Source organism: Palaemon carinicauda, chromosome 44, assembly GCF_036898095.1.
Source record: "Palaemon carinicauda isolate YSFRI2023 chromosome 44, ASM3689809v2, whole genome shotgun sequence".
Lineage (NCBI taxonomy): Eukaryota > Metazoa > Arthropoda > Malacostraca > Decapoda > Palaemonidae > Palaemon > Palaemon carinicauda.
Window position 1 is genome coordinate 31,563,490 of NC_090768.1, and position 23,823 is coordinate 31,587,312.

General features: G+C 40.9%; 2 protein-coding genes across 2 annotated transcripts in view; both read left to right on the forward strand.

Moving 5' to 3' along the window:
• Positions 1 to 12,893, forward strand: part of LOC137634449 (DNA cross-link repair 1 protein-like) — a 157,894-nt gene extending 145,001 nt beyond the window's left edge. Inside the window, exon 14 of the mRNA XM_068366849.1 lies at positions 11,318 to 12,893. Within this exon, the coding sequence (XP_068222950.1) occupies positions 11,318 to 11,466 (149 nt within the window). The 3' untranslated portion in view covers positions 11,467 to 12,893. The remainder of the gene's footprint in view (positions 1 to 11,317) is intronic.
• Positions 12,894 to 17,505: 4,612 nt separating this feature from the next.
• The window catches only part of LOC137634442 (uncharacterized), a 37,934-nt gene continuing 31,616 nt past the window's right edge, over positions 17,506 to 23,823 (forward strand). Inside the window, exon 1 of the mRNA XM_068366838.1 lies at positions 17,506 to 17,740. The gene's annotated coding sequence lies outside the window, so the exon portion shown is untranslated. The remainder of the gene's footprint in view (positions 17,741 to 23,823) is intronic.

Here is a 23,823-nt window from a genome sequence, read left to right on the forward strand (position 1 = left end):
CAAAGACTTCTGTGGCCATGTTGAGTGCAGAGCTCATGCTCTCTGCACCACTACCAAGGGATCTCAAGGGATGCAACTCGAGAGAAGCTGTGCAGATGGGTTCGTGGGTTTCAGAAAAAAACCATGGGACTTACCTTCCTAGCGAAAGGATGCGCGCTTTGCTCTTTCCAAAAGCAGGTGTGGAAGCTATCATACCCCAGTCACGACCTGAGATCCCTTGCGTCCAGATTGCCGTAGATACGGACGTCTCCGACGCTATGCAGGACATCTACCTAGACGAGAGGATGTCGGAGGTGTCTGAGGACACCGAGAAGGACCTTCTAGCGGAAGGTCTCGAAGAGGAGTCCACCTTGGCTCCTGAAGAAGAAGAGGATGATGTCGAATCGGAGTCCGTTTCGTCAGTTCCGGCCCCAGAACCGTTACCCTCTACGTCTTCTGCCCCTCCATCAGATGACATGAGACAGGCAATGGCCAGTCTCATGGCAATGATGGAGAGTCTTCGTAAACAGAACGAAGAAAGGGACGCTGAATTGCAAAGAAGAATGGACCATCTCACCATGTCCCGTGGGTCTCATAAGAGGCTCAATGTTAAAGATCTTCCACCTTGCTCTGATGTTAATCCGTGGAGGTATGCAGAATACATGCCTATTACCAGCGGCAAGATCTTCATATCAGAGAAGTTGGGGACTCTCCTTATTGAGGAAGTCGAATTCTGGCCCAGCTTTCAGTTTTACCCATACTGCTTCGTCTGTCTGAAGATGGAACCAACATCCAAGGAGGAGACAGAACCAAAGGAGGTCGTAGTACTTGACCATGGGAAGGCTCAGGCTCGTTTAGCTAGTAGCCTGAAGCAGAAGGGCTTCACTAACTCAAAAGTGCCAGCCCTTAGTAAGAAACACCCCACCTTTCTTGCTTCAGCTTCGTTAGCCTTTCCCTTTACATCAAAGGGTCTTAAGGCAGTCATAAAGGCAATAGAGGCAGGCAAACCTTGCCATACACTCGAGGAGTGTAGACCTTTAACTTTAGCCCTGTCCACGGAAGATAAGGACTGGAAGGAAGTCCACATTACTTTCTCAGTTGGGAAGTTGGAGGCAGATATTGCTGGACGTAAGTTCAGCGAAAATCTCCCTAAGCTGTCTGACTTTCTCTTGCGTAGGGAGCAAGAGACAAAGGAAAGACTTGCCGAATCTCTTTCTCTACAGATTTGTCTAGAGACGACGGCAAGCAATAGCAGAACCCCGGATATGAACATGGTCATGGCCAAAACACATTTAGCTACTGTGGTTAAGGACCTGTATGGCTTTGTCAGAGCCAGACGTCCATGTAGGGAGTTCATGTTTGCTTCTGCTTCAGTAAAGCATGAAACCAGGAAGCTGATAGCTTCCAATATCTGGGGAAAGGACCTCTTCCCAAGTGAAGAGGTCAAGGAAGTCGTAGACAAGGCCGCCACGGAGAATAGAAACCTTCTCCAGAAGTGGGGCGTGTCGGCGAAGAGGAAGTCTTCCCCGGATGAGGGTCCCCAGCCTAAGAGGAAGACTAAAAGACCCAGGTTGCCCTCTTGCCCTGCCAGGCAGCAGCAACAACAACAACAACAACTTCCCACAGTTTCCATGACTGCGGTGCCCCAGATGGTGGCTCAACCCCAACCAACTAATCAGATGGTGCCTCAGCAGCTGGTTGCCCAGTCACCAGCGTTCAACCCTGCGTTCGAGAGGCAGACCACTACCTTTCGTCCCAAGGGTAGAGGGTCTAAACGAGGCTCCTCTAGATACCCCCCAAGACGTAAAGGGGGTAAGTGAGGACGCGGTCAAGGAGGTAAGTCCTCCAGACAATCGAAGCAATGAGATGCTTCTGGCAGGAGGAAGACTCCAACATTTTCAGGATCGTTGGACCTTCAATCCTTGGGCCCACAGCATAATCAAGAACGGAATCGGATGGAGCTGGAGGAAGGCTCCACCACCATTTCCTCAATTCTTCCAACACTCCACCCCTGTACTGGAAGAATACACCCTAGAACTTCCAAGCAAGTGGGTGATAAGGAGGGCAAAGTCCATCAAATTCCAAGGAAGGCCATTTTGTGTTCCCAAGAAGGACTCAGATAACTCAGAGTCATTCTGGACTTGTCGCCACTCAACAAGTTCATAGAAAACAACAAGTTCAGGATGTTAACCCTTCAACACATAAGGACCCTGTTACCAAAAGGGGCATACACAGTCTCGATAGACCTGGCAGATGCCTACTGGCATATTCCAATCAACCGCCCCCTCTCCTCCTACCTATGATTCAGGCTACAGAAGAAGAAGTATGTCTTCAGAGCCATGCCCTTTGGACTAAACATAGCCCCAAGGATTTTTACAAAGCTTGCAGATGTAGTCGTTCAACAACTACGCCTAGAAGGTGTCCAGGTAGTAGCGTACCTGGACGACTGGCTGGTGTGGGCAGCATCCAGGACGGAGTGTATGCAAGCATCCAAGAAAGTGATCCAATTCTTGGAACATCTTGGATTCAAGATCAATGTCAAGAAGTCTCGATTATCTCCAGCTCAAGAGCTTCAATGGCTAGGAATACATTGGAACTTAAAGTCACACCGTCTCTCCATTTCCCCATGGAAGAGGAGAGAGATAGCAGGATCTGTCAAGAGACTACTGACATCCAACAGGATCTCAAGACGCCAACAGGAAAGAGTACTAGGCTCTCTCCAGTTTGCATCAGTGACAGACCCAGTGCTAAGAGCACAGCTAAAAGATGCATCAGGAGTCTGGAGAAGATACGCATCAAACGCTCTAAGAGATCTAAGAAGACCGATACCGACCTGACTACGATCACTTCTCAAGCCATGGTCGAAGGCCAAGAACCTAAAGAGGACCGTACCCTTGCAACCACCTCCACCTTCAGTCATCATCCATACGGATGCCTCAAAGGAAGGATGGGGAGGTCACTCCCATCAACGGAAAGTCGAAGGGACTTGGTCTTCTCTATTCAAGACCTTCCACATCAACATTTTGGAGGCCATGGCAGTCTTTCTGATGCTGAAGAAACTGTCCCCTCGCAAATCAGCCCATATAAGACTGATCCTGGACAGCGAGGTGATAGTGAGATGTCTGAATTGTCAAGGCTCGAGATCACCCCAAATCAACCAAGTGATTCTGTCCATCTTCTGCCTGGCGGAAAAGAAGAGATGGCATTTATCATCAGTTCACCTTCAAAGGTTCCGCAATGTGACAGCGGACGCTCTATCCAGGCTCACGCCGATAGAGTCAGAATGGTCCCTAGACGCAGGCTCATTCTCCTTCATCGTACGTCAAGTCCCAAAACTGCAGATCGACCTCTTCGCAACGAGCGACAACAAGAAGCTACCTCGTTATGTGGCCCCATACGAGGACCCTCTAGCGGAAGCAACGGATGCCATGTCCCTCGACTGGAACATATGGAACCGGATCTACCTGTTCCCTCCAACCAATCTCTTAATGAAGGTCCTCAACAAGCTGAGATCCTTTCAGGGAACGTCAGCTCTAGTGGCTCCCAAGTGGCCAAAGAGAAACTGGTTCCCTCTAGTATTGGAACTGAAGCTGAGGCTGGTCCCTCTGCCGGACCCAGTATTGTCTCAACAGGTACAGAAGTCGACTGTCTTCGCTTCATCACAGAGAACCAAAAGCCTTCATCTCATGATTTTCTCTCCTTAGCAGTAAAGAAAAGATTTGGGATCTCGAAAGGCAGTATAGACTTCTTAGAAGAATATAAGTCTAAGTCAACCAGAAGACAATATGAATCATCTTGGAAAAAGTGGGTTGCTTTCGTCAAAGCGAAAGGACCAAAAGAAATCTCAATGGACTTCTGTTTGTCCTTCTTTATCCACCTTCATAAACGAGGTCTGGCAGCCAATACGATAACCACGTGTAAATCAGCTCTGACTAGACCTCTGCTATACGCCTTCCAAGTAGACTAGTCAAACGAAATCTTTAACATGATCCCTAAGGCTTGTGCTAGACTCAGGCCTGCAGCCCCTCCGAAGCCTATTTCATGGTCCTTGGACAAGGTCCTACACTTTGCTTCAACAGTGAGCAATGAGGATTGCTCTCTGAAAGACTTGACTCCAAAAGTTATTTTCTTCTTTGCTATAGCCTCGGGGGCCAGAGTTAGTGAGACAGTGGCCCTATCCAGAGATGAGGGCCATATTCAGTTCACAGAAGTGGGAGAACTCAATCTTTTTCCGGATCCAACATTTCTCGCCAAGAACGAGCTACCCACCAAAAGATGGGGTCCCTGGAGAATCTGCCCTCTGAAGGAAGATGTCTCGCTGTGTCCAGTGGAGTGTCTAAAGGTCTATCTTCGAAGAACTTCAGACTTCAGGGGTGGACAGCTCTTTAAAGGAGAAACCTCAGGATTAAACCTATCCCTAAAACAACTAAGGGCGAAAATCACCTATTTTATTCACATGAGGCTCGATACTACCCAGTACTCTAGAAGTTTTATTCCAGCTGTGACTTAAGTTGTGGAATGATCTTCCTAATCGGGTAGTTGAATCAGTAGAACTTCAAAAGTTCAAACTTGCAGCAAATATTTTTTATGTTGATCAGGCTTGAATAAGTCCTTTTATAGTTTAGAAATCAATATCTGTTTTAATGTTAATGTTTTTAAAATATTTTATCTTAGTTTTCATTACTTCTTATATCGTTTATTTATTTCCCTATTTCCTTTCCTCACAGGGCTATTTTTCCCTGTTGGAGACCTTGGGCTAATAGCATCTTGCTTTCCCGTATAGGGTTGTAGCTTAGCTAGTAATAATAATAATAATAATAATGATAATGAACGGCACCATCCTCTTGGAAAGAGGAGGGTAAGAAACGGGGTGTTGGAGATTCAGGCACAGGAGTGTGAACCACCAATTCGGGAGTCAAAATCGGGGTTTTGCACATTTCAGTGGGGCTGTTCTCCTACAATCGGAGGACCACACGATCTTGAACAGATTCAGGTTTCAATACAAGAGTCTCATCAAAATTTTCTGGGGGATGTAACCAAGCATCCAGTGCTCTTTTCCTCTCATAAGTCCTAGCTGACATAAGGATGGGCTTAGGCTGATTAATAGTTCTCATAGGACAGTAACTTTTCCATTGTCTTCGGGAGTGGTTACAATCTTAAGACAAAAGGTATGATGCAACTATTGCAGCCACCCCATACGGGTTACTATCACTACTAGAATCAGAACTCTCCGAAAGTTCAGAGGAAGTAGGACTATTATCTACAAGTCCTGAACTATTCTGAGTCTCAGTTACAGAAACAGGACCCTTCGGATACTAGAGAAAGTGCCTCCTAAGATAGACTGGAGGTTTAAGCCAGGCCTTTAGCTGGATATGGTGAGCTGTTACCAGTTCACCATCAGGCAGTCTCTGCAGCTCATAGGTGACCTTATTCTCCTGTACCTTAGTAATATGGAATACCCCCTCAAACCTAGGGATGAGCTTGTTCAACAGAATGTGTCCCAACTGGTGCACCTTCTTAAGAACCAGAGAACCCTCCCTAAATGGTTTGTATCGAGGATCTCCTTCAGCCCATGGGTCTCTCGTTTCTGCTGACAGTAACGGGATACTATCTACATCGTGAGCACCCTTCAGTATGTTTTTTGCTGGAGTACAACCAATCTCAGTGTGGTGGGAATGGTTGTAGCTGTGAACTTTGCTGGAGAAATACTGGTCCCATTTCTGAGATTCCCCATAAATCACCCTCAGTAACTCACCAATAGTATGGTTCACCCGCTCCACTGCACCATTACTAGAGGGTTTATACAGAGTTGTTTTCACATATACAATGTTGTACTTCTCCAACAACTCAGTAAATTCCTGGGAAATAAACTCAGGGACATTATCATTCAATATCCAGACTGGAACATGAGGAATAACAGGAAAAACTCGGTCTTCAAATGCCTGGCATATCGTACTGCTCTTCTTATTTCTTATGGGTATTACTGTCACCCACTTGGAATAATGGTCAACTACCATCAGACACCCAATAAAACCAGTACTAGTTGTTTGGAGACTCACAGGGTCCATAGCGACCAATTCAAAAGGAGAAGAGGTCACTATTTTCAAGGTTTGCGGGGCAACCGCTTCCCTTGAAACCTTACAAGTCTGACATTCCCAACACGTCCGGCACATATCCTTGATTACATTAATCAAAGATTCGTGCCAAATGAGCTGCCGGAGCATTGCAATCTTCTATAATTAGTGAGGTGAGTAAAAAGCGCGTATGTGGTTAAAACTTTAAATTGCCACAACTGAGAATTTTAATTCTCTAGTATATATTCATCAGGACAACATGACTCATACTCAAAAAAGGGATTTTGACATAAAAAAAATCTATTTTTGGGTGAGATAGCCATGTTGTCCTGATGAACCCGCCATTACTTTTCATTCTCTCCCAATTCTCAGTGTGGGGCCATGCTTCATACAATGGCCGCTGCTGGAATGGCGAACCAGCGAACATGTTTACAGTAACACACTAAGATCGTAGTTGTAACGGCTCTCACATGTATTCAATCCTATCCCATATCCTTCGAGACAAGGTTAACTCTATTCGGGCATGGATAGCCGTGGTTTTTTTAAACATGTTCCTATTACATACATGATATCTCTTGGGATATTTGCTCCAGGGATTAGAACTCGTTGATGCCTCTACAGGTATAATTCTCTGGTATATCACTTGCAGGAAATATCTCAAGTAGAAGTTGCCTAGAGGAACTTCTATCAGGGTGACATGGCTATCTCACCCTAAATAGATTTTTCCTATGTCAAAATCCCTTTTACTGACTCTATGACGTTTACCTCTATCAGACATATTAGAATTTTGAAGATACCGTTTCCCTTCCAAGTTTCAACACTGACCGAAACACCTAGTCACAATAAAACAGTGCTGTATCCCCATTCATAGTTGTTGTAGATTTTGTGGAGTCATGAAAAAAGTTAATATCTTGAAAAATTGGAGGCTCAGGCAACTACATCTTGTTTGAAGGGTTTAAAGATTCAGACCAGCTCCAGCAATACTGGTCAGAAGTTTATTCAAGTTTTTTTCAAGAAAAGCAGTTTGTAAGTACTGTGGTGTAGGCTTCTTTTATTTGGTAATTAAACCTTAGTGCCAAAAGCTCATGTGTTTTTTATATGCACAACTCCACATGCAACTTTTCTTTAAGACAATAAATTCTTAACTGACACTTCTCTACATTTGAAAATTAGACATTTTGAAAATGTTACTAGAGTACTGTACTCAGTTTTAATGTGAACTGTGAAAGCTATCCTTTCTTGAGATCTTGCTGTTGGTTTTTAATTCCAATTTTCCTGTTAGTAAGTTAGCCATTCTATAGTTTTAGATTTTCCCTCTATTCAGTTTAAGTGTGAGGTCCTGTGTAGTATGAAAAAAGCTAGCTTCCATAGACGGAGGATAATGACAACCTTACGGTAGAATTAAGCAAAAACAACAAAAATTAATTGACAATGATTTATTATTGGGAGCTCGATGAAACAATAAAGTTGAGAAAAGTATCCTATTTCTTAGAGGTAATCATATTAATTGACCACACCTTTATTCTGTTGATTGGAAATAAATTCAGCACGCATAAAAGTAACTGTTCTTGTGTAGGGACCTGATGCTAGCTCGAAGTTCAACTAATTTAACATATGCAAAATTTACCAAGCTGCCTACTTCACTGTCACAAGATTTAGATTTTTAGACAAATTTCATTGATGGGTAGTAGGTGTGCCAGGGCACCAGCCACCCGTTGAGATACTACCTCTAGAGAATTATTGGGTCCTATGACTGGTCAGACAATACTTCATTGGATCCTTCTTATTATTACAGCTTTTGTATGCTATTATATTTTCATTACCAATAATAATTGCTTTCACAGCTGTCATGTACCAATAATAATTGCTTTCACAGCTGTCATGCAATTATTATCTCCAATAATAAAATGAATTTAAGAATATATACCATATTAGTCTCTTGTTGTCAGTCATGACATCAGTCATTGGGTGGGAAATGGAAATAAACCATTTGGCGCTAAGTTGATAGTCAACTTCATCAAGATGACCCGTTTCAGTTCTGTAAGATTATCAGTGACATCCCCATCGGTGACAAGTCCACACAAATATACACTTCTTTCTCTCTGATGTAACAAACGTGTTAGCTCATATCATTATGTCTTCATGGGAGTAATGTTTATCATAAGAATTAGGCATCGATATAATTAGTCCTGTAGGTGCAGTTATCGTATCAGCTGTAGCCTAGCTTTTAATTTTTGTGTTACCCCTTCATATTTGTAATACTATTTATGGCATTCCTATGTTTTCTGAATTATATAAAAAGGAAAGTGTCAGGCTGAAAGATTTATAACTTATAGTGCATTCAAATCTGTGTTGCCAATTTTCATTTTATCATTTTTTTTTTTTAGAAGTCATTATACGAGAAGTTGAAAACAGCTTATTAAAGATAAAGATAAAGAGGTGACTAAACTTTAAATTATATATTATATATTATATTATATTATATTATACTGTATTATATTATATTATATATTATAGTTGAATAGTTTATCTTTCAAGATAATCTAATGTATTAATCATAGGCACTGCAGGATTTATAAAATTTCATGATACAGTAGTAATCTAATTCATAAACTATTTTGAGCTTTGCATTGTTCACTAATAATTTTTCCATTTTTTTATCACAAGACTAATGTTGCTTCATTTGTAATAATACCGGAAATAAAGCAATAATTACATCTATAGCTTGATGTACAACTTTCCTGGATGGGGCTGGATCCTCATCAATTTTAGTGGAAATAGACTTGGTTATATGGAAAGGTTCCCCCCCCCCAATCAAATTCATGCGAGCCCTACTACCTAATATCCATCATGCTTCATACAGACACGTTAAGGTCAGGTTGGGGAAGTTGTTCAAAGGAGCCTTATGGGTTTTGGGAAATGGTCCCCTCAGTTTGTAGCATTGCATAAATGTACTGGAACTAATGGCAATTTTCCTGACATTAAGACACTCAATCTAATAAGGAACTTTCATATCAAGATTTTCATCAACAATCAAGCTGCAGTTTGTGACCTCAGGAAAGGAGGATCCTGCTAAAAAATTCTTAGTGCAATGATTCTTCACTTAATTAATTTTCTTGAGGATATGGATCTCTTCCTCTCCCCATTTCATATTTTAAGCTCTCTCAATGTAGTATCATACAGGCAGAGAGCCCTGAATGCAGAATATTTGTCAAGGGATCCTATAGATTGTCTTGCATCTCCAAGTGGACCTGTTTGCAATAAAAGAAAACCATAAACTTCCATTATACCTAGCTCCGAATGTGGACTTTCAGGCAGGAGCAAGAGTGCCTTGAATCTTGATTTATTTGTTCCCTTCGAGTTTGATTATGAAGGTTTTTGAATAACCTTCGGAACTTCTGAGAGACAATCTTGCTGGAAGCTCCACATTTGTCTAACAGCCCATGGTATCCATTGCTTCAGCGTCTGAGACCGAGGTTACACCCTCTTCACTCAGCACTCCTATATCAGAGAGTAAGAAGTCGGAATACCTTCACTTGTTGTTTATGACCCAGACCCTTCATGCTTGAATTTTCTCCCCACATATATAGGGTAGGGAGTTTTCAGCTTGCAACATTGCATGATTGATGATTTGTAAGAGACCCTCTTCTGTTAGAGAATACCAGTTGGTGTGGAAGATATGGATGGTCTTTCTGAGGGATAGATCTCTGTGGCATTTAACCCCTGGACTCCTTTTCTTCCTTTCTTTTTTACTTTTTTTAAGATAGGAAGTTTAAGCCATCAACAATTTTGTCATACAAATCTGCATCGACAGAACCTCCCAAGTGGGCTTTTGATAAGACTCAGACTCAGACATATTCCTAAAGTTACTCAGTACTTTTGCTTTACAGCAGCCATCTCCATCATCCCCAAAAGTGTTCTGGTCCCCTGATAGAGTGCTTGAGCTTTTGACAAACCTAGATAATTCCTCCATTTCCCTTGAAGAGTTATGCCAGATAGCTATTTCTTATAGCGTTAGCCTCTAGAACAAGAGTCAACGAGCTTGCAGAATTACGGAGAGGTCAAGAGTTTATCACTATCATTCCTGACCATCTTATATCTCTAACTCCGGGTCTCCTGTTATTGACCAAAAACGAAAAACTTCTAAGAGCTGGGATCCTCTTTATATCACAGCTTTAAGACCAGGGGATTGTAACCTCTGTCAGGTGTCTATCCTTCAATTATATCCGCAGAGATCCATGTCTTCACAAGGTGGTCTATTTCAAGGTACTGTACCAGAATAACAAACCCCATTCAACAGGGGCTGTCCATGTTCTAATTGCCTCACTTATAAAGAAATCTGATCCACTCTTCATCCCCAAGTCTGACAATGTGAAAAAAGTTGCTTGCTCATTGCCATTCTTTGCTAATCTACATTATAGTTTTAGGACATCCAGAGCTTTACGTGTTAACTCAGACACTATCTGAAACAAATCCAAGCAGTACTACACTGGTAAATTGTAAATAAGAGAGGGCACGTGAACCAGATTACTTAGCAAAAGCATAATTACAGGCATCAAACTTCTTTGGAGTTTTTCTCATATGATTTGAGTATTTGACTGAAAGGTAGTTTTTCTGCACACATGATTCCATTGTTTGCTTGATTGTAGATGTTTGTCCATTATTGTACACTAGTCTACTCTGTGATTGCTCTGGTATTAGTCCTTCAAGACAACACAGCACGTTAACCCCAAATGACAGGTTTTGACAAAGGAAAACTTATTTTTTGGGAGGTGTTGTGTGGTCTCCAAGACTTTCTTTCTCCCTACCATTGTATAGAGAAGGGGGCCATTTGAGTCTCTCTCCAAGTATGGAAGATTATGGCTGGGCTCAATTTAGGGTGCAAGTATCCCTGATTTAAGTGTTCGGTGATGAAGTGTCATCATTTGTCAGATGAATATCAGCAATTGAGATACTATGACAGTTTCAATAGAGCTGGAACCTGTAAGTCTTCCTTATACACACTTAGTCTTTGTGTGGCACATTCAAACACTGGCCCTAGAGCTGGAAAGACAATATTTCTTTGTTATTTGTATATTGTATTGGATTCCCTGTTCTAGTTTTTTACAGGACAGTCCTTAGAGACCTCACAGCATCTACCCAATAATATGTTTTTCCTCTTTATCAGAATACTTTGATTTCATTCTATATTTCATGTAGGTACTGTATAAGTTATTATTAATGGTTATTGCAGTTTAGAATGTTCGCCTTTTTTGTTTTTTCAGGTATACCATACTCGGAACATTCAAGTTATAATGAACTAGAAAGGTTTGTGAAGTTTTCCCGGCCAAAGAAAATTGTCCCCACTGTTAATGTAGGAAACCCCACCTCAAGAAAGAAGATGGAAGAGAATTTCAGTCAGTGGCTGAAGTGATTTATGGATTTTGTCTTGTTGATTTTATTATTATTTTTTTCTTATCATCCAAATAACTTGAGAATTTATTCAGGTGAGTCAACAAGGTTTGAAATTGAAGGAAGATTTGTGTTTGGTCACAACTAAGGAACTATCTTGCAGTTTCAAGTTTCAAGTTTATTATGCATTGAGGACTACAGTATTAATTTTCTTGAATCAGTGCTGACAATTTCTATTTAGGTATTGTGCCTATTATCAAATAATATTTGTAACTTTTTAGATATTTTATGGTAAAACTCATAGGTGTTGAATCTATTGGTTTGAGATTTGGTGATATTTGACTTGTTTTAAGAAATCAGTAGGAATATTGTAAAAAAAAATTCAAAATATATTTATTTTTTTCCTGCTCTCTTTTGTTGTTCTTGATATTATATTGTAGTGAAAATGCCAAAGAAAAAATAAGAGAATATTTTATATTTCTTTAATAAGTTTATTCCCCATTTATAACTATACACAATGAAATATGGTCTCTTGCTCAGTACTTTGAAGTCAGTGAAATTTCCTTAAACTTGTTTTAATAAAGAGTAGACACCCACTTAAAATTTTTGTATTTGATTTAATGATATATGTAGATTAAACTGGTAACGGGATACCTAAGAGCCCCTAATTCTGTGTCCATTAGATGTGCAATTTGAATTGATCACATATTCCTTGAAGTTTGTGTTTTAATGGCCACATCATTCATTGGATGACAAAAACCAAAAACTTTAATCCTTAAAGCAGTAAAGTATCTTAAATCTCATAATGAAAGTATGATGGTTTCTTATTTAAGTTTTAAAGATATTTCATAGACACAAAATAGAGTGAATGCTGATTGAGGGGTAATGTTGACACTGCATTTATTGTGTAATTATTCTTCACTTAATGATAGGGTTGGGTTTACAACCCCTTAATTAATTAGGCAGATGGTTAATCGAACAGCCTTGCTTGGTTGACATCTCAAGCATACAATTTTCAAGTCACAAAAAATGTCAAGAGTATCCTAATATTATATCATAACTTCTTTAAAACGTCTGATATGAAACTTTATGTGTGTCCGTATATTTACCTGAAAAAGTAGTAAATAAAAATACTTCCTAGATTTCATGGACTAAGTTGGTTGAGCTACAATCCAAGGAAATCCGTCATTTATACTTTATACAAAAATTATATTTTTTATCAACAAAACTTGAAGATAGGTATCGAATAAAGTTTATACTAGACATACAGTACACTATATTCATTTTTACTAGTAGACTAGGCTTTGAAAGAACCTCCTCTTTTGCAATCTGACCCCTAGGTTTAGTGGCAAACATAAAGTATTTAAGTAAAAGAAAATATAAATATCATGAATTTTCTTTTAATTTTATTCCATTTCTGTATTTTAATAATTCTTTTCTTACTTATATGAGGTGTATTTTAATAAACAAAAATTAATATTTTTTTTCTTTTATTTCTATTGTTTACCTGAATGTATTATAGAACAAAAGATAAAAAACATAGGTAAAACAGTTCCATAACAGTTAAAACATCAGAGAAGAAACATTGTATTTGTACCCGTGTATTCTAGCTTAACCCTGTTTATGTAGTTTGTTGAAAATTCATAATTAGTTATCACATGGATATGTGCATCTCTCTCGTGCCAGGCAATACAGATACACTATATAACATAATAAACATGTATTTTAATATTTCCCTATAAATTAGTAATTAAATCTATCAATCTATTTACCATGGCTCTTCCCCCAATTTTGGGAGTTAGCCAACACCAAAAAAATGTAGCAGAAGGGGACTTTTTCTCTCTTCGCTCCTCCCAACCTGATGAGGGATTCAGCCGAGTTTGGCTGGTACTGCTAGGGTGTCACAATCCACCCTCCCCCATTATTCACCACAAATGAAGTTTCATTTGCTGAATCCCCTACTGCTGCTACCTCAGCAGTCACCAAGGCAACCGGAGGAAGCAACAGAGCCTACCGGAACTGCGTCATAATCGCTTGCCATTCATTCCTATTTCTAGTACGTTCCCTTACCTCTCTCATATCTGTCCTCCTATCACCCAGAGCTTTCTGCACTCCATCCATCCAACAAAACCTTGGCCTTCCTCTTGTACTTCTCCCATCATCTCTTGCATTCATCATCTTCTTCAGCAGACAGCCACTTTCCATTCGCTCACTATGGCCAAACCACCTCAACACATATCCACTCTAGCTGCTAAATCATTTCTTCCGTTCTCACCCTCACTACTTCGTTCCTAAATCTATCTAATTGAGATACACCAGCCATACTCCTCAGACACTTCATCTCAAACACATTCAATTTTTGTCCCTCCGTCACTTTCATTCCCCACAACTCCGATCCATACATCACAGTTGATATAATCACTTTCTCATAAAGAACTCTCTTTACATTCATTCTTAACCCTCTATTCTTTACCACTCCCTTTACTGCCCCCAACACTTTACATCCTTCATTCACTCTCTGACGTACATCTTTTTCCAATCCACCATTTGCTGCAACAACAGACCCCAAGGACTTGAACTGATCTACTTCCTCAAGTAACTCTCCATTCAACATGACATTCTACTTAGTAACACCCTACCTTCTTATGCATCTCATAAACTTACTCTTACCCACATTAACTCTCAACTTCCTTTTCTCACATACCCTTCCAAACTCTGTGACTGATTGACCAAGCTTTTCTTCTGAGTCTGCAACCAGTACAGTATCATCCACAAACAACAACTGATTTACCTACCACTCATGATCACTCTCGTCTATTAGTTTCAAACTTCGACCAAGCACTTGAGCATTCACCATTTACTCCATCAATAAACAAATTGAACAACCATGGCGACAACACACATCTCTGTCTCAGCTCCACTCTCACTGGAAACCACTTGCTCACTTTATTTCCTATCCTAACACATGCTTTACTGCCTATCTAGAAACTCTCGGGAACAGGCTTCAGCTTTGATCTAGAGGTTATGCTGGGAGTTAATCCTCTAGCCGGGTTTGCCCAAGCGGAGGAAAAACAAATTGCATGACTGGGAGGTTTGCCTCCAGGTGTTGAACAGCCTGACCTTTCAAGGGAAGACAACTCGCCATCACCTCGCTTGCGAGAGGAACGATCTTCCCCTGAGTGGTCACCCCCCTGGAGTCAACACTGAAAGGCATTAGATTCTTTTATGCTATACTCCAGTTCATCAGAGCACAGCTTTTCGGAGCTGGATGACAAGGATGGAAGGAGGTTATCACCTTCTCCCCTACCTTGCCATTGTGCCTGCTGTGCACAGCGAGTCTCGCACAAGACTGAACCTACAGGTATCAGCTCTCCGGAGTTCAGAACTGTTTCGCTGCAGTCGTGCAAGCGCTCATCCCCTGTCCTTCCTCACCCTCTGGGGCAAGGAAAGCAATGCGCTTATCTCCTTCGGGAGACCAGGAGAGCTCCTCTCCTTGACGCTCTCGGAAGGGATTGTGTTACTCCACTGAAGGCGCAGAGGCTCCATGCATCGTCACGAGTCTTTCCTCCGGATGAGGAGGTCAGGAGACCTTATCCGCTTGAAGTGAGCAAGCGTAAGACTCCTTACAAGAGCGAAGCTCCTAAGCATGATAACGAGACCTCACACACTGCATATCCCTATTCCAGGGTTGAGGTAAGCGAGCGAGCAGCTCGTCTCACTACCCATACCCTTGCGATCGTGATCGGTCACCTCATGATAGCTCACCTGTGAAAAGAATGAGGGAACATCCCGGTACACAACCAGCGCTACTGGAACAACCATTAGGACAGTGGAAGGAGAGCCCCCCTCCTCATAAGGGAAAACCTTTAGGAAATTTGGGCTCTAAAGACAATCCCTGGCTTCAAGATTTGGTCTTAGCACTGAAACAAGCAGTTGGTATCTCTACCACCACTCCAACCACTTTGTCAGCGAGGGTGCCCATCATCCCGTGGGAACCCCCAGTGGGACCAGCGGTCTTTCAAACCCTAAGCGATTTAGCATAGCTGGACAGCCACTACCTCCTCATCTTCCTCCTGTCACCCAGAAGGGTACGAAGTATAAGAATTACCTCAAGGCCAAGGATCCTAAGATCACAGATCCAACCTCAGAGAGGTCGGGAGTGATTCCGTTCAAGACCGCGAGAAAGGATATGATAGGGGACAAATGACCTCCTCCCCCAAAGAACAGATCCTATACAGAGACCTCTCGTGTAGAGATCGATAGGCATCCTCCTGAGGACAAGGGCCGAGAAGAACTTTCAACTTCTCGAGCAAAGGTTACCTCTCTCCAGGGAACTTCCAAGGGTTCGAAACCAGTGGAAGCAACCAATGAAGTTAAGTCCCCATAGATGGATGAATTTGAGATTCTTCCGAGGGAGAGAAAGGACGCGAAGACGTTATCCAAGATTTGGCGTTCTATAGATGAATGTCAGGCTCGAGGGGAACAATTTAATGCCCATTCTGCTGCATTAGAACAAGGAGATAGCGGACTTCTCCCAAGAGCCCTTGCCACAACTAGAAGAAACCAAGTTGACGACTTCCACCCTCCCCAGGCTACTATGGATGTTAGCTGGGAAGAGGAAGAAACACTTCAATGATAGGTCGTAACATTAGGAAGATCACCTCTTCAGAACAAAGAGACACAGATCGAATCTCTTTGAAGGTGCCAGCTTGCATCAGGAAGGTTAATAAGCTGAAAAAACCTGATAAAGTTCCAACTGAGGGCAAGGATACGGTCCTATATTAGTTGTCAGATGTGCCAAGACCCACCAGACCCTAGGTAGCTCTACCTTGGGCGAGGGGGTGTAAGGCAGCGAAAAAGAGGGCGTATGCACAGGTGGAAGGTTTATAACTAATGTACATGAAAAAAAAATGGTTTGGATTCGGAATAGGCTGATTATGAAAAATAAGTGTTTCAAGTAAGCTATCTGAATATGAATGTGAAAAATAGGGTGTAGACCTACTGTACTGTTTAGTAAGCTAAAAAAAAAAATTAATTAGTGTACAGTATTGCAAAAAAATTATGGTAATATCTCTGAAAATGACCTTGATTTGTGGAAATTCATGACCTATAAACTAGACTATATATATATATATATATATATATATATATATATATATATATATATATATATATATATATATGTATGTATATATATACACATATATATATATATATATATATATATATATATATATATATATATATATATTTATATATATATATATATATATATATATATATATATATATATAGGTATATATATATATATATATATATATATATATATATATATATATATATATATATATATATATACTGTATATACAGAGAGAGAGAGAGAGAGAGAGAGAGAGAGAGAGAGGTGGCAAGTAAAGGTTTATTAGATTACATAAGCAGGGTATATATGAGGCTGAAATGAAGATTGACAGTTATATATTAGATGTAATAAAAGGGAAATGATATCGATAACGGAAGCAAGTTAAATAAAAAGGAAGTGAGAATGACATGGAGATGGCTGATTTTTCTGAAACTTTTTTTTCCATGTGTGCTATTACAATATTAGGATATTTAAAGGAAAAAACGTTTAAATTCTATTACACTTTAACTCAAATTATATTGATGATTTATAATTAATACAAACTATGGATAAGCTTGCGAAACACGAAAACTGTCTTTGGAAACCCTTAAATTGAAATATAAGGAAGTTCAAAATTTGTGTAATGACGCTCTATTTCCGTTACCGGACTATCGTTGGGATAGGAACTGTTCAGTGTAAACTTTCACGTAAAATGTAATTACGTGTATTTTGCGTCATAATAAGAACCCATATTGCTTATTATTTTCAACATTATAATTAAATAAAATTATTTTAAGCTGTTAATATAATACTTTAAACTATTGTAAAATATTTGTATTGCAAACAGTATATGCAGAACAGTCTTGGTCCACACACTGCAAACCAAAGACAGTTACCTTGACACACGAATCGACAACTCGTAAAGTTGCTGGAACACTAGTTAACTTATTTGTTGTTGAAACTGAAAGTGAGAGAGGAATTGAAGTTGCAGAACAGGATTAAGCTACAGTATAGCAACGACGTCAGGTTATCGTTTTCTTGGGAGAAGAAACCAGTATTTCGGGCAGTGCCCGTTATTCAGGTTTTACCTATACACCATTTAGATGATAAAGAAGCTAGAGACACATTGGACATGTGAGCCAATTACTAAAATCCCTCTTCGATAATCTCTATTCAAGTAGGTGTTTTATGTATTCTTATTCGTGTCCTAACCTGTTGAGCTAAGTATATTTTCATGTACTGTATTACTGAATTCAACTCTATGGGAATATTAAGGCTCGGGATATTTCACTTTTTGTTTCTATGGCACACCTGTTTGCGCGGAATGAGTGATTTTTAGTAGGTATTTGTTAGATTTGCCGCTAAGTAACAGTATGGCCATGCTACCATGCATGGGTCGGTTGTAGTATAGAAATATTGAATTTCAATCCAATTTCCGTAAATTAGATGGTCATGGCCTAACCCAAAGTAACACATTAATCTTCTTTATGATGGAAAGGAGTAAGCATGAATGAAAGGGAATTGGGATAATATTAGTTGAAAAACAATAGTATCTAAAACAGGCACCCATGATCATAAGCTCCCTAGCCTCTTATGATTTGTCTAGGTAACATCAATATACAGCATGAACAAGGGAGAGTTAGAAGGGATAACCAAAGATAATTGGTGATAAACTAGATAAGGAGAGTAAGATAGGAACAGAGTAAGGGTGATAGGTTGGAGAACAGGCCAGTAATCTATGGAGACTTGGCACCATTGGGGGAATCTGTGGTAAAATTACAGTTTCAACCATTATGGGGAAACTGGAATAAAAAATATATTTGTTGCATCAGAAATAGTGTAGTTCCAACAGATTTAACGTTTATTTTGACTGCGAACCATCCGATTTAGAGATTTACTATGTAATTGGAGTTAAAACAACGAATTTTTCCAGAAAAATCAGTGTTTGTAACTGTGTTTTTATTGTTTTTGTTTCATATGTTGTAATGCAGAACGACCCTATTTCATCCCAACAATTATGGGGGACACCAGGTGGGAACCGGGTTTTTGGGTGGGGGGGGGCGTCAAATGATATTTGCAATAAAAAAATGGTGTATGTTAGAAAACAAATTCCGAAAGCTGTTAAGTATACCACAGACCTTAATCTTTCATCACATCACTAAACCAGCTAACCTAACAAACCTCCCTAACCTAACCTAGAAGGCCCTTGGTCACAGACCCTAGACCTACCCCTAAACTAAACCAGCTAACCTAACAAACCCCCCTAACCTAACCTAGAACAACCTTGGTCTCAGACCTTAGACCTACCTAAACCTACCCCTAATCTAAACCAGCTAACCTAACAAACCCCCCTAACCTAACCTAGAAGGACCCCGGTCACAGACCCTAGACCTACCCCTAAACTAAACCAGCAAACCTAACAAACTCCCCTAACCTAACCTAGAAGCCCCCGACCCTAGACCTACCTAAACCTACCCCCTAATCTAAACCAGCTAACCTAACAAACCCCCCTAACCTAACCTAGAAGGACCCCGGTCACAGACCCTAGACCTACCCCTAAACTAAACCAGCTAACCTAACAAACCCCCCTAACCTAACCTAGAAGGACCCCGGTCACAGACCCTAGACCTACCCCTAAACTAAACCAGCTAACCTAACAAACTCCCCTAACCTAACCTAGAAGCCCCCGACCCTAGACCTACCTAAACCTACCCCTAATCTAAACCAGCTAACCTAACAAACCCCCCTAACCTAACCTAGAAGGACCCCGGTCACAGACCCTAGACCTACCCCTAAACTAAACCAGCTAACCTAACAAACTCCCCTAACCTAACCTAGAAGCCCCCGACCCTAGACCTACCTAAACCTACCCCTAATCTAAACCAGCTAACCTAACAAACCTCCCTAACCTAACCTAGAAGGACCCCGGTCACAGACCCTAGACCTACCCCTAAACTAAACCAGCTAACCTAACAAACTCCCCTAACCTAACCTAGAAGCCCCCAACCCTAGACCTACCTAAACCTACCCCTAATCTAAACCAGCTAACCTAACCTAGAAGGACCCCGGTCACAGACCCTAGACCTACCCCTAAACTAAACCAGCTAACTTAACAAATCCCCTAACCTAACCTAGAATGCCCCCGGTCACAGACCCTAGACCTACCCCAATCACCAGCTAACCTAACCATCCCACCTAACCTAACCTAAAAGCAGTGTCCTTCCTAGCTCCTTCCTTACCTACCCGGGGGGGCTTCGCCCCTTCCTGCGACCCCCCTTTACCCCGTGCTAAATTTAAATATATATTTTGCTAAGTCACTTCTTACCTTAAATGGATCCCTTATAGTCAATAACACTATAATTACACATTCGTCTTTTCCTCGTTATAGGTATTTTTACTGATTTTGTACAGTACCATAAATGCCTATCCTCATGGAAAAGTAAAGGTGAATCACATTTAGCACACTTAACACTTATGGGTAATACTGAATGGTCTCTAAGAAACCTATTCACAACCTCTGGAGTACCATTATAACTTCCATGAAATCGAGCGATCACCTCAAAATACGAATAGCGACATATATTGCCCACCTGCACCGGAGGATCCATGACAGTTAAGTAACGAGAGTGCTGAACGTATAGAGACCGGCAGGTTTCAAAATCGAAAACAAACGACAATCAGGCATTGCTCCCACAATGAAATAGGAAAAAATAAAATACTATCGGTTACAATGGTATATTGCACGAAAAACAGATCCTTGGGATAAGAATGAGAGACAAAATGAATCGTCCAATATTTCCGTAAGCCTTTCCTTACGATAGTTTCTACAAAAAATTTCTTAACAATATGGCTAGGAATGAATTATACTTTTCAATATTAAACTTACCCGATAATCATGTAGCTGTCAACTCCGTTGCCCGACAGAATTCTACGGAAGGGATACGCCAGCGATCGCTATACAAGAGGGGGGTGTACTCACAAGCGCCACCTGTGGCCAGGTACTGCAGTACTTCTTGTTGACACCACTTCAATTTTTCCTCTGTCGTGCTTCCGGCAAGACGTTCATGGATACGCTTATAATTTTGGAGTCTTGTTCACGGTTTTTGGTGAAGTATTGCTCTAAGATTTCAGCTTTCGCTATTCAGGAAGTTTTATTATTAGCTTAGCTAGCTTTTGGAATTAATTTGATTAATTCTGGTGACGAAGAGAGTATGAACTCTCTTTCACCTTTAAATGGCCGACCCTTCCCTTAGACGGAAGTGTTGGTGTCTAAGAGAGTATAGACTCTTTTTCTTAATTTTGCTTAACAAAAGTTATAGATTTTTTTTTTATCTCTCCGCCTTTTATAGGCCTCTTCGATTAACTTCCTTTTATTATAAACTTATTAAAATTAATTTTTATATTTGTTTATATTCGACCTTTCCTAATAGTAGGCGGTCTTTTCTTGGTACCGAAGTTAATTAACATTGAGCCCGTCATTTCGGTTTTACCTGTTAACATATTATGCTATTTTAATGTTTTTGAAAGAATTTCTTTGATAGTCTCGTACTGTTTTCAAAGTTGAACTAACGTTTTGTTTTGTCTCTGCAGTTGTTGACGTTCAGAACGTTCAACTTGCGCTCTATCGTTACGATAGAGAGAGAATTTTCACGGTGTCACGTTACAGTAAGAGTAACCGTGTCTAGCGTTTTGTTCATTCTTTCTTAGCTTAATGGTTTTAATTCTAATAAAGGAACTTTTTATTTGGGAAATATTTCAGTTTTTTTCCTTTAACAATAATATGTTTTAACGATATATATGATTGGGCTCTTCTCTCAGGTTCTAAGTCAAGAGAGAGAGAGAGAGATAGAGACGGAGGGAGAGAGAGCTGGATAAACGTTTCGTTCAAGCGAGTAACGTTGTTATCGTTTTTGCTCTTCTCCCTAGTCTCTTTAGGGGAAGAAGGTAAACATTTCATGATTTTTATTCTTGTTCTCAAGCTTTATGCGGTGAGAGATTTTAAACGTAGTTTATTTGATCTAGTGTTTAGTCTCTTTCCAGCCACTGAATTATTTATCTTTCATTAGATTTTTCTGTTACATTGTAATTCTGTTTTCGCAATTACTAACTTTTAAGGAAGGATAGAATTGCGTGTTTCAGGTACAAACCACTTAAAGTTTCGAGTTCAGTGAAATAAGTGCAAACAGAAAATCAAAAGTGATTAGCGCAAAGTGTGTCAGTGTTGTGCGTGAGGGTACTTCTGTGCGTGCCAGTCGTCCTCCCAGTCCGGGACCTCTTGCAAGCTCCCAAGCCCAGGGGAGAAGCAATGTCGAAGGGCAAAAGGGTTCGGCAGGCCTTGATCGGCGCACAGAAGTATCCTCGGTGGTTGCGGGCGTGTCTTACAGAGACCGTCACTCCCACCCGCAGACGATTGAGCCCGTCTTTTACTCGTCTGCAGAAGAAATGTCAGGGAGAAAACGCTGGACTCAGGTCTCAAGACCTCTCAAACGCAAAGTCCAGACCTCAAGAGTTCTACAACCTGGTTGCAGTCATTGGATTAGCTCTGACTCTCCGCAGTCATCAGGTGACTGCACACCTCCTTAGAGAGGTAAAGTGATGCCGCAACAGACCTCATCTTCTGTTAAGGCTTTGCCTCAGCAGACCTTAGCGTCTGTCGACCCCAAGATGACTTTGCTGCAGTCCATGCAGTCACAGCTTGCGGTCTTAATGCGTGAGTGTCAGGCTGAGAAGGTTACACCTCCTCCTGCAATCGCTCCGCCTCAACGCAGTCCAGTCTGCCAGGCGTACGAAGTTGAGGTTCCTCAGGATACCTTACCGCGTACTGAGTTGCCAGTTACCAGCGGTGTGCAGCAACCTCCGCCTTCCTTAAGGCAACCTCAGCAATGGGAGCAGGAGTCTTATGCCTTACTTCCTCCGCTTCCGCCTGCGGTTCCACCAGCGAGGCATCAATCTCTTGAGGTACGACAACCTCTTCCATCCATGAGGCAGCCACCTCAGCACTCGCTGCAGGAACCTCAACTCGCGAGACAAGAACTGCGTTCTGCGCAACCGCTACCTCTACTCTCGCAGCTCACACCTCAGGAACCTCAACTCGTTCCTCAGGAACCTGCTACTGCGCATCCGCTACCCTTACAGCAAGCGCAACTCTTGAGACAAGAAACTCATGCTAGGAGTCAGCCACCTCAACGCATGCATCTGCCACTTTCTCCTCAACTTGAGCCTCTTCCCATTCAACTTTGAAATAACAAATGACAATAATAACACCTCATTACTTTCATAACTTACATTTGTAATCATATACATGTATGCCTACACAAACATTATGATAATGGAGGTTATTCGTATTACTTAAATAAAAAAATATATATGTATTCCTTGCAATATATTTTTAACAAATCGCAAATATGGCAAAATATCTTCAAAACAAAAATGAATCATGAGTTATGAATGTAATGTAAATATTATGTTGATATTAAAACCCCATGCAAACATGCATGAAGTAATGCAGTGTTGCCAACAGGGCGAGTTTCCCTGTCCTGAGGTGAAGTAGATTATAGATCGTATATTTAGTGCAGCTTAATTCTACGATTATCATGCCTGCTATCAAATTCATCAACAAAACAGTCTAAATCAATTCCCTCGGCACGTGCACTTTCAATGGACAGTAATGCGATATTACTCAATCTAGCACTGGTCATGGAATTTCTGAGAAATGTTACACGCCATGCAACATGCTCTGCTTCTCTTACAGCATGCTCTACATACAGCATGCTCTGCATACAGCATGCTCTACATACAGCATGCTCTGCATACCTTACCGCATGCTTCTCAGTCACACATCTTTGGTTGTTGCCAACTCACTAGACTGTCAAGCAGTTTCATAACGTTGCCTTCTAGTCTGCTGCTTTTGCACCAGTGAAACCCTCACTGAGAGAACTTAGCTTTTCTCGGATATGGTCCCTGTAGATGAGAAAGTGCTTTTCTCCCTCCTTCTGATATTCCCTTGAGGACTCTGTCATTTGGAGAGGAGCCTTTTGCTGCGTAGCCTCCTATGGACTTTTATTTAAGCATAACATGCTTTCAGGGAAGGTAATGGTTCCACTTCAGTCGCTAACCCCGTCTGTTACCACACCTGCTCCCATAGACCTTGAGCTGTGTTGCAAGACATGCAGTCCAAGCTTAGTCCTTGTTAGAGGATTTTTTGTTTACGGAGTCAGTGTGTCACTGGGAAGACGTTCAACAACCAGCAGAAGTGACTTG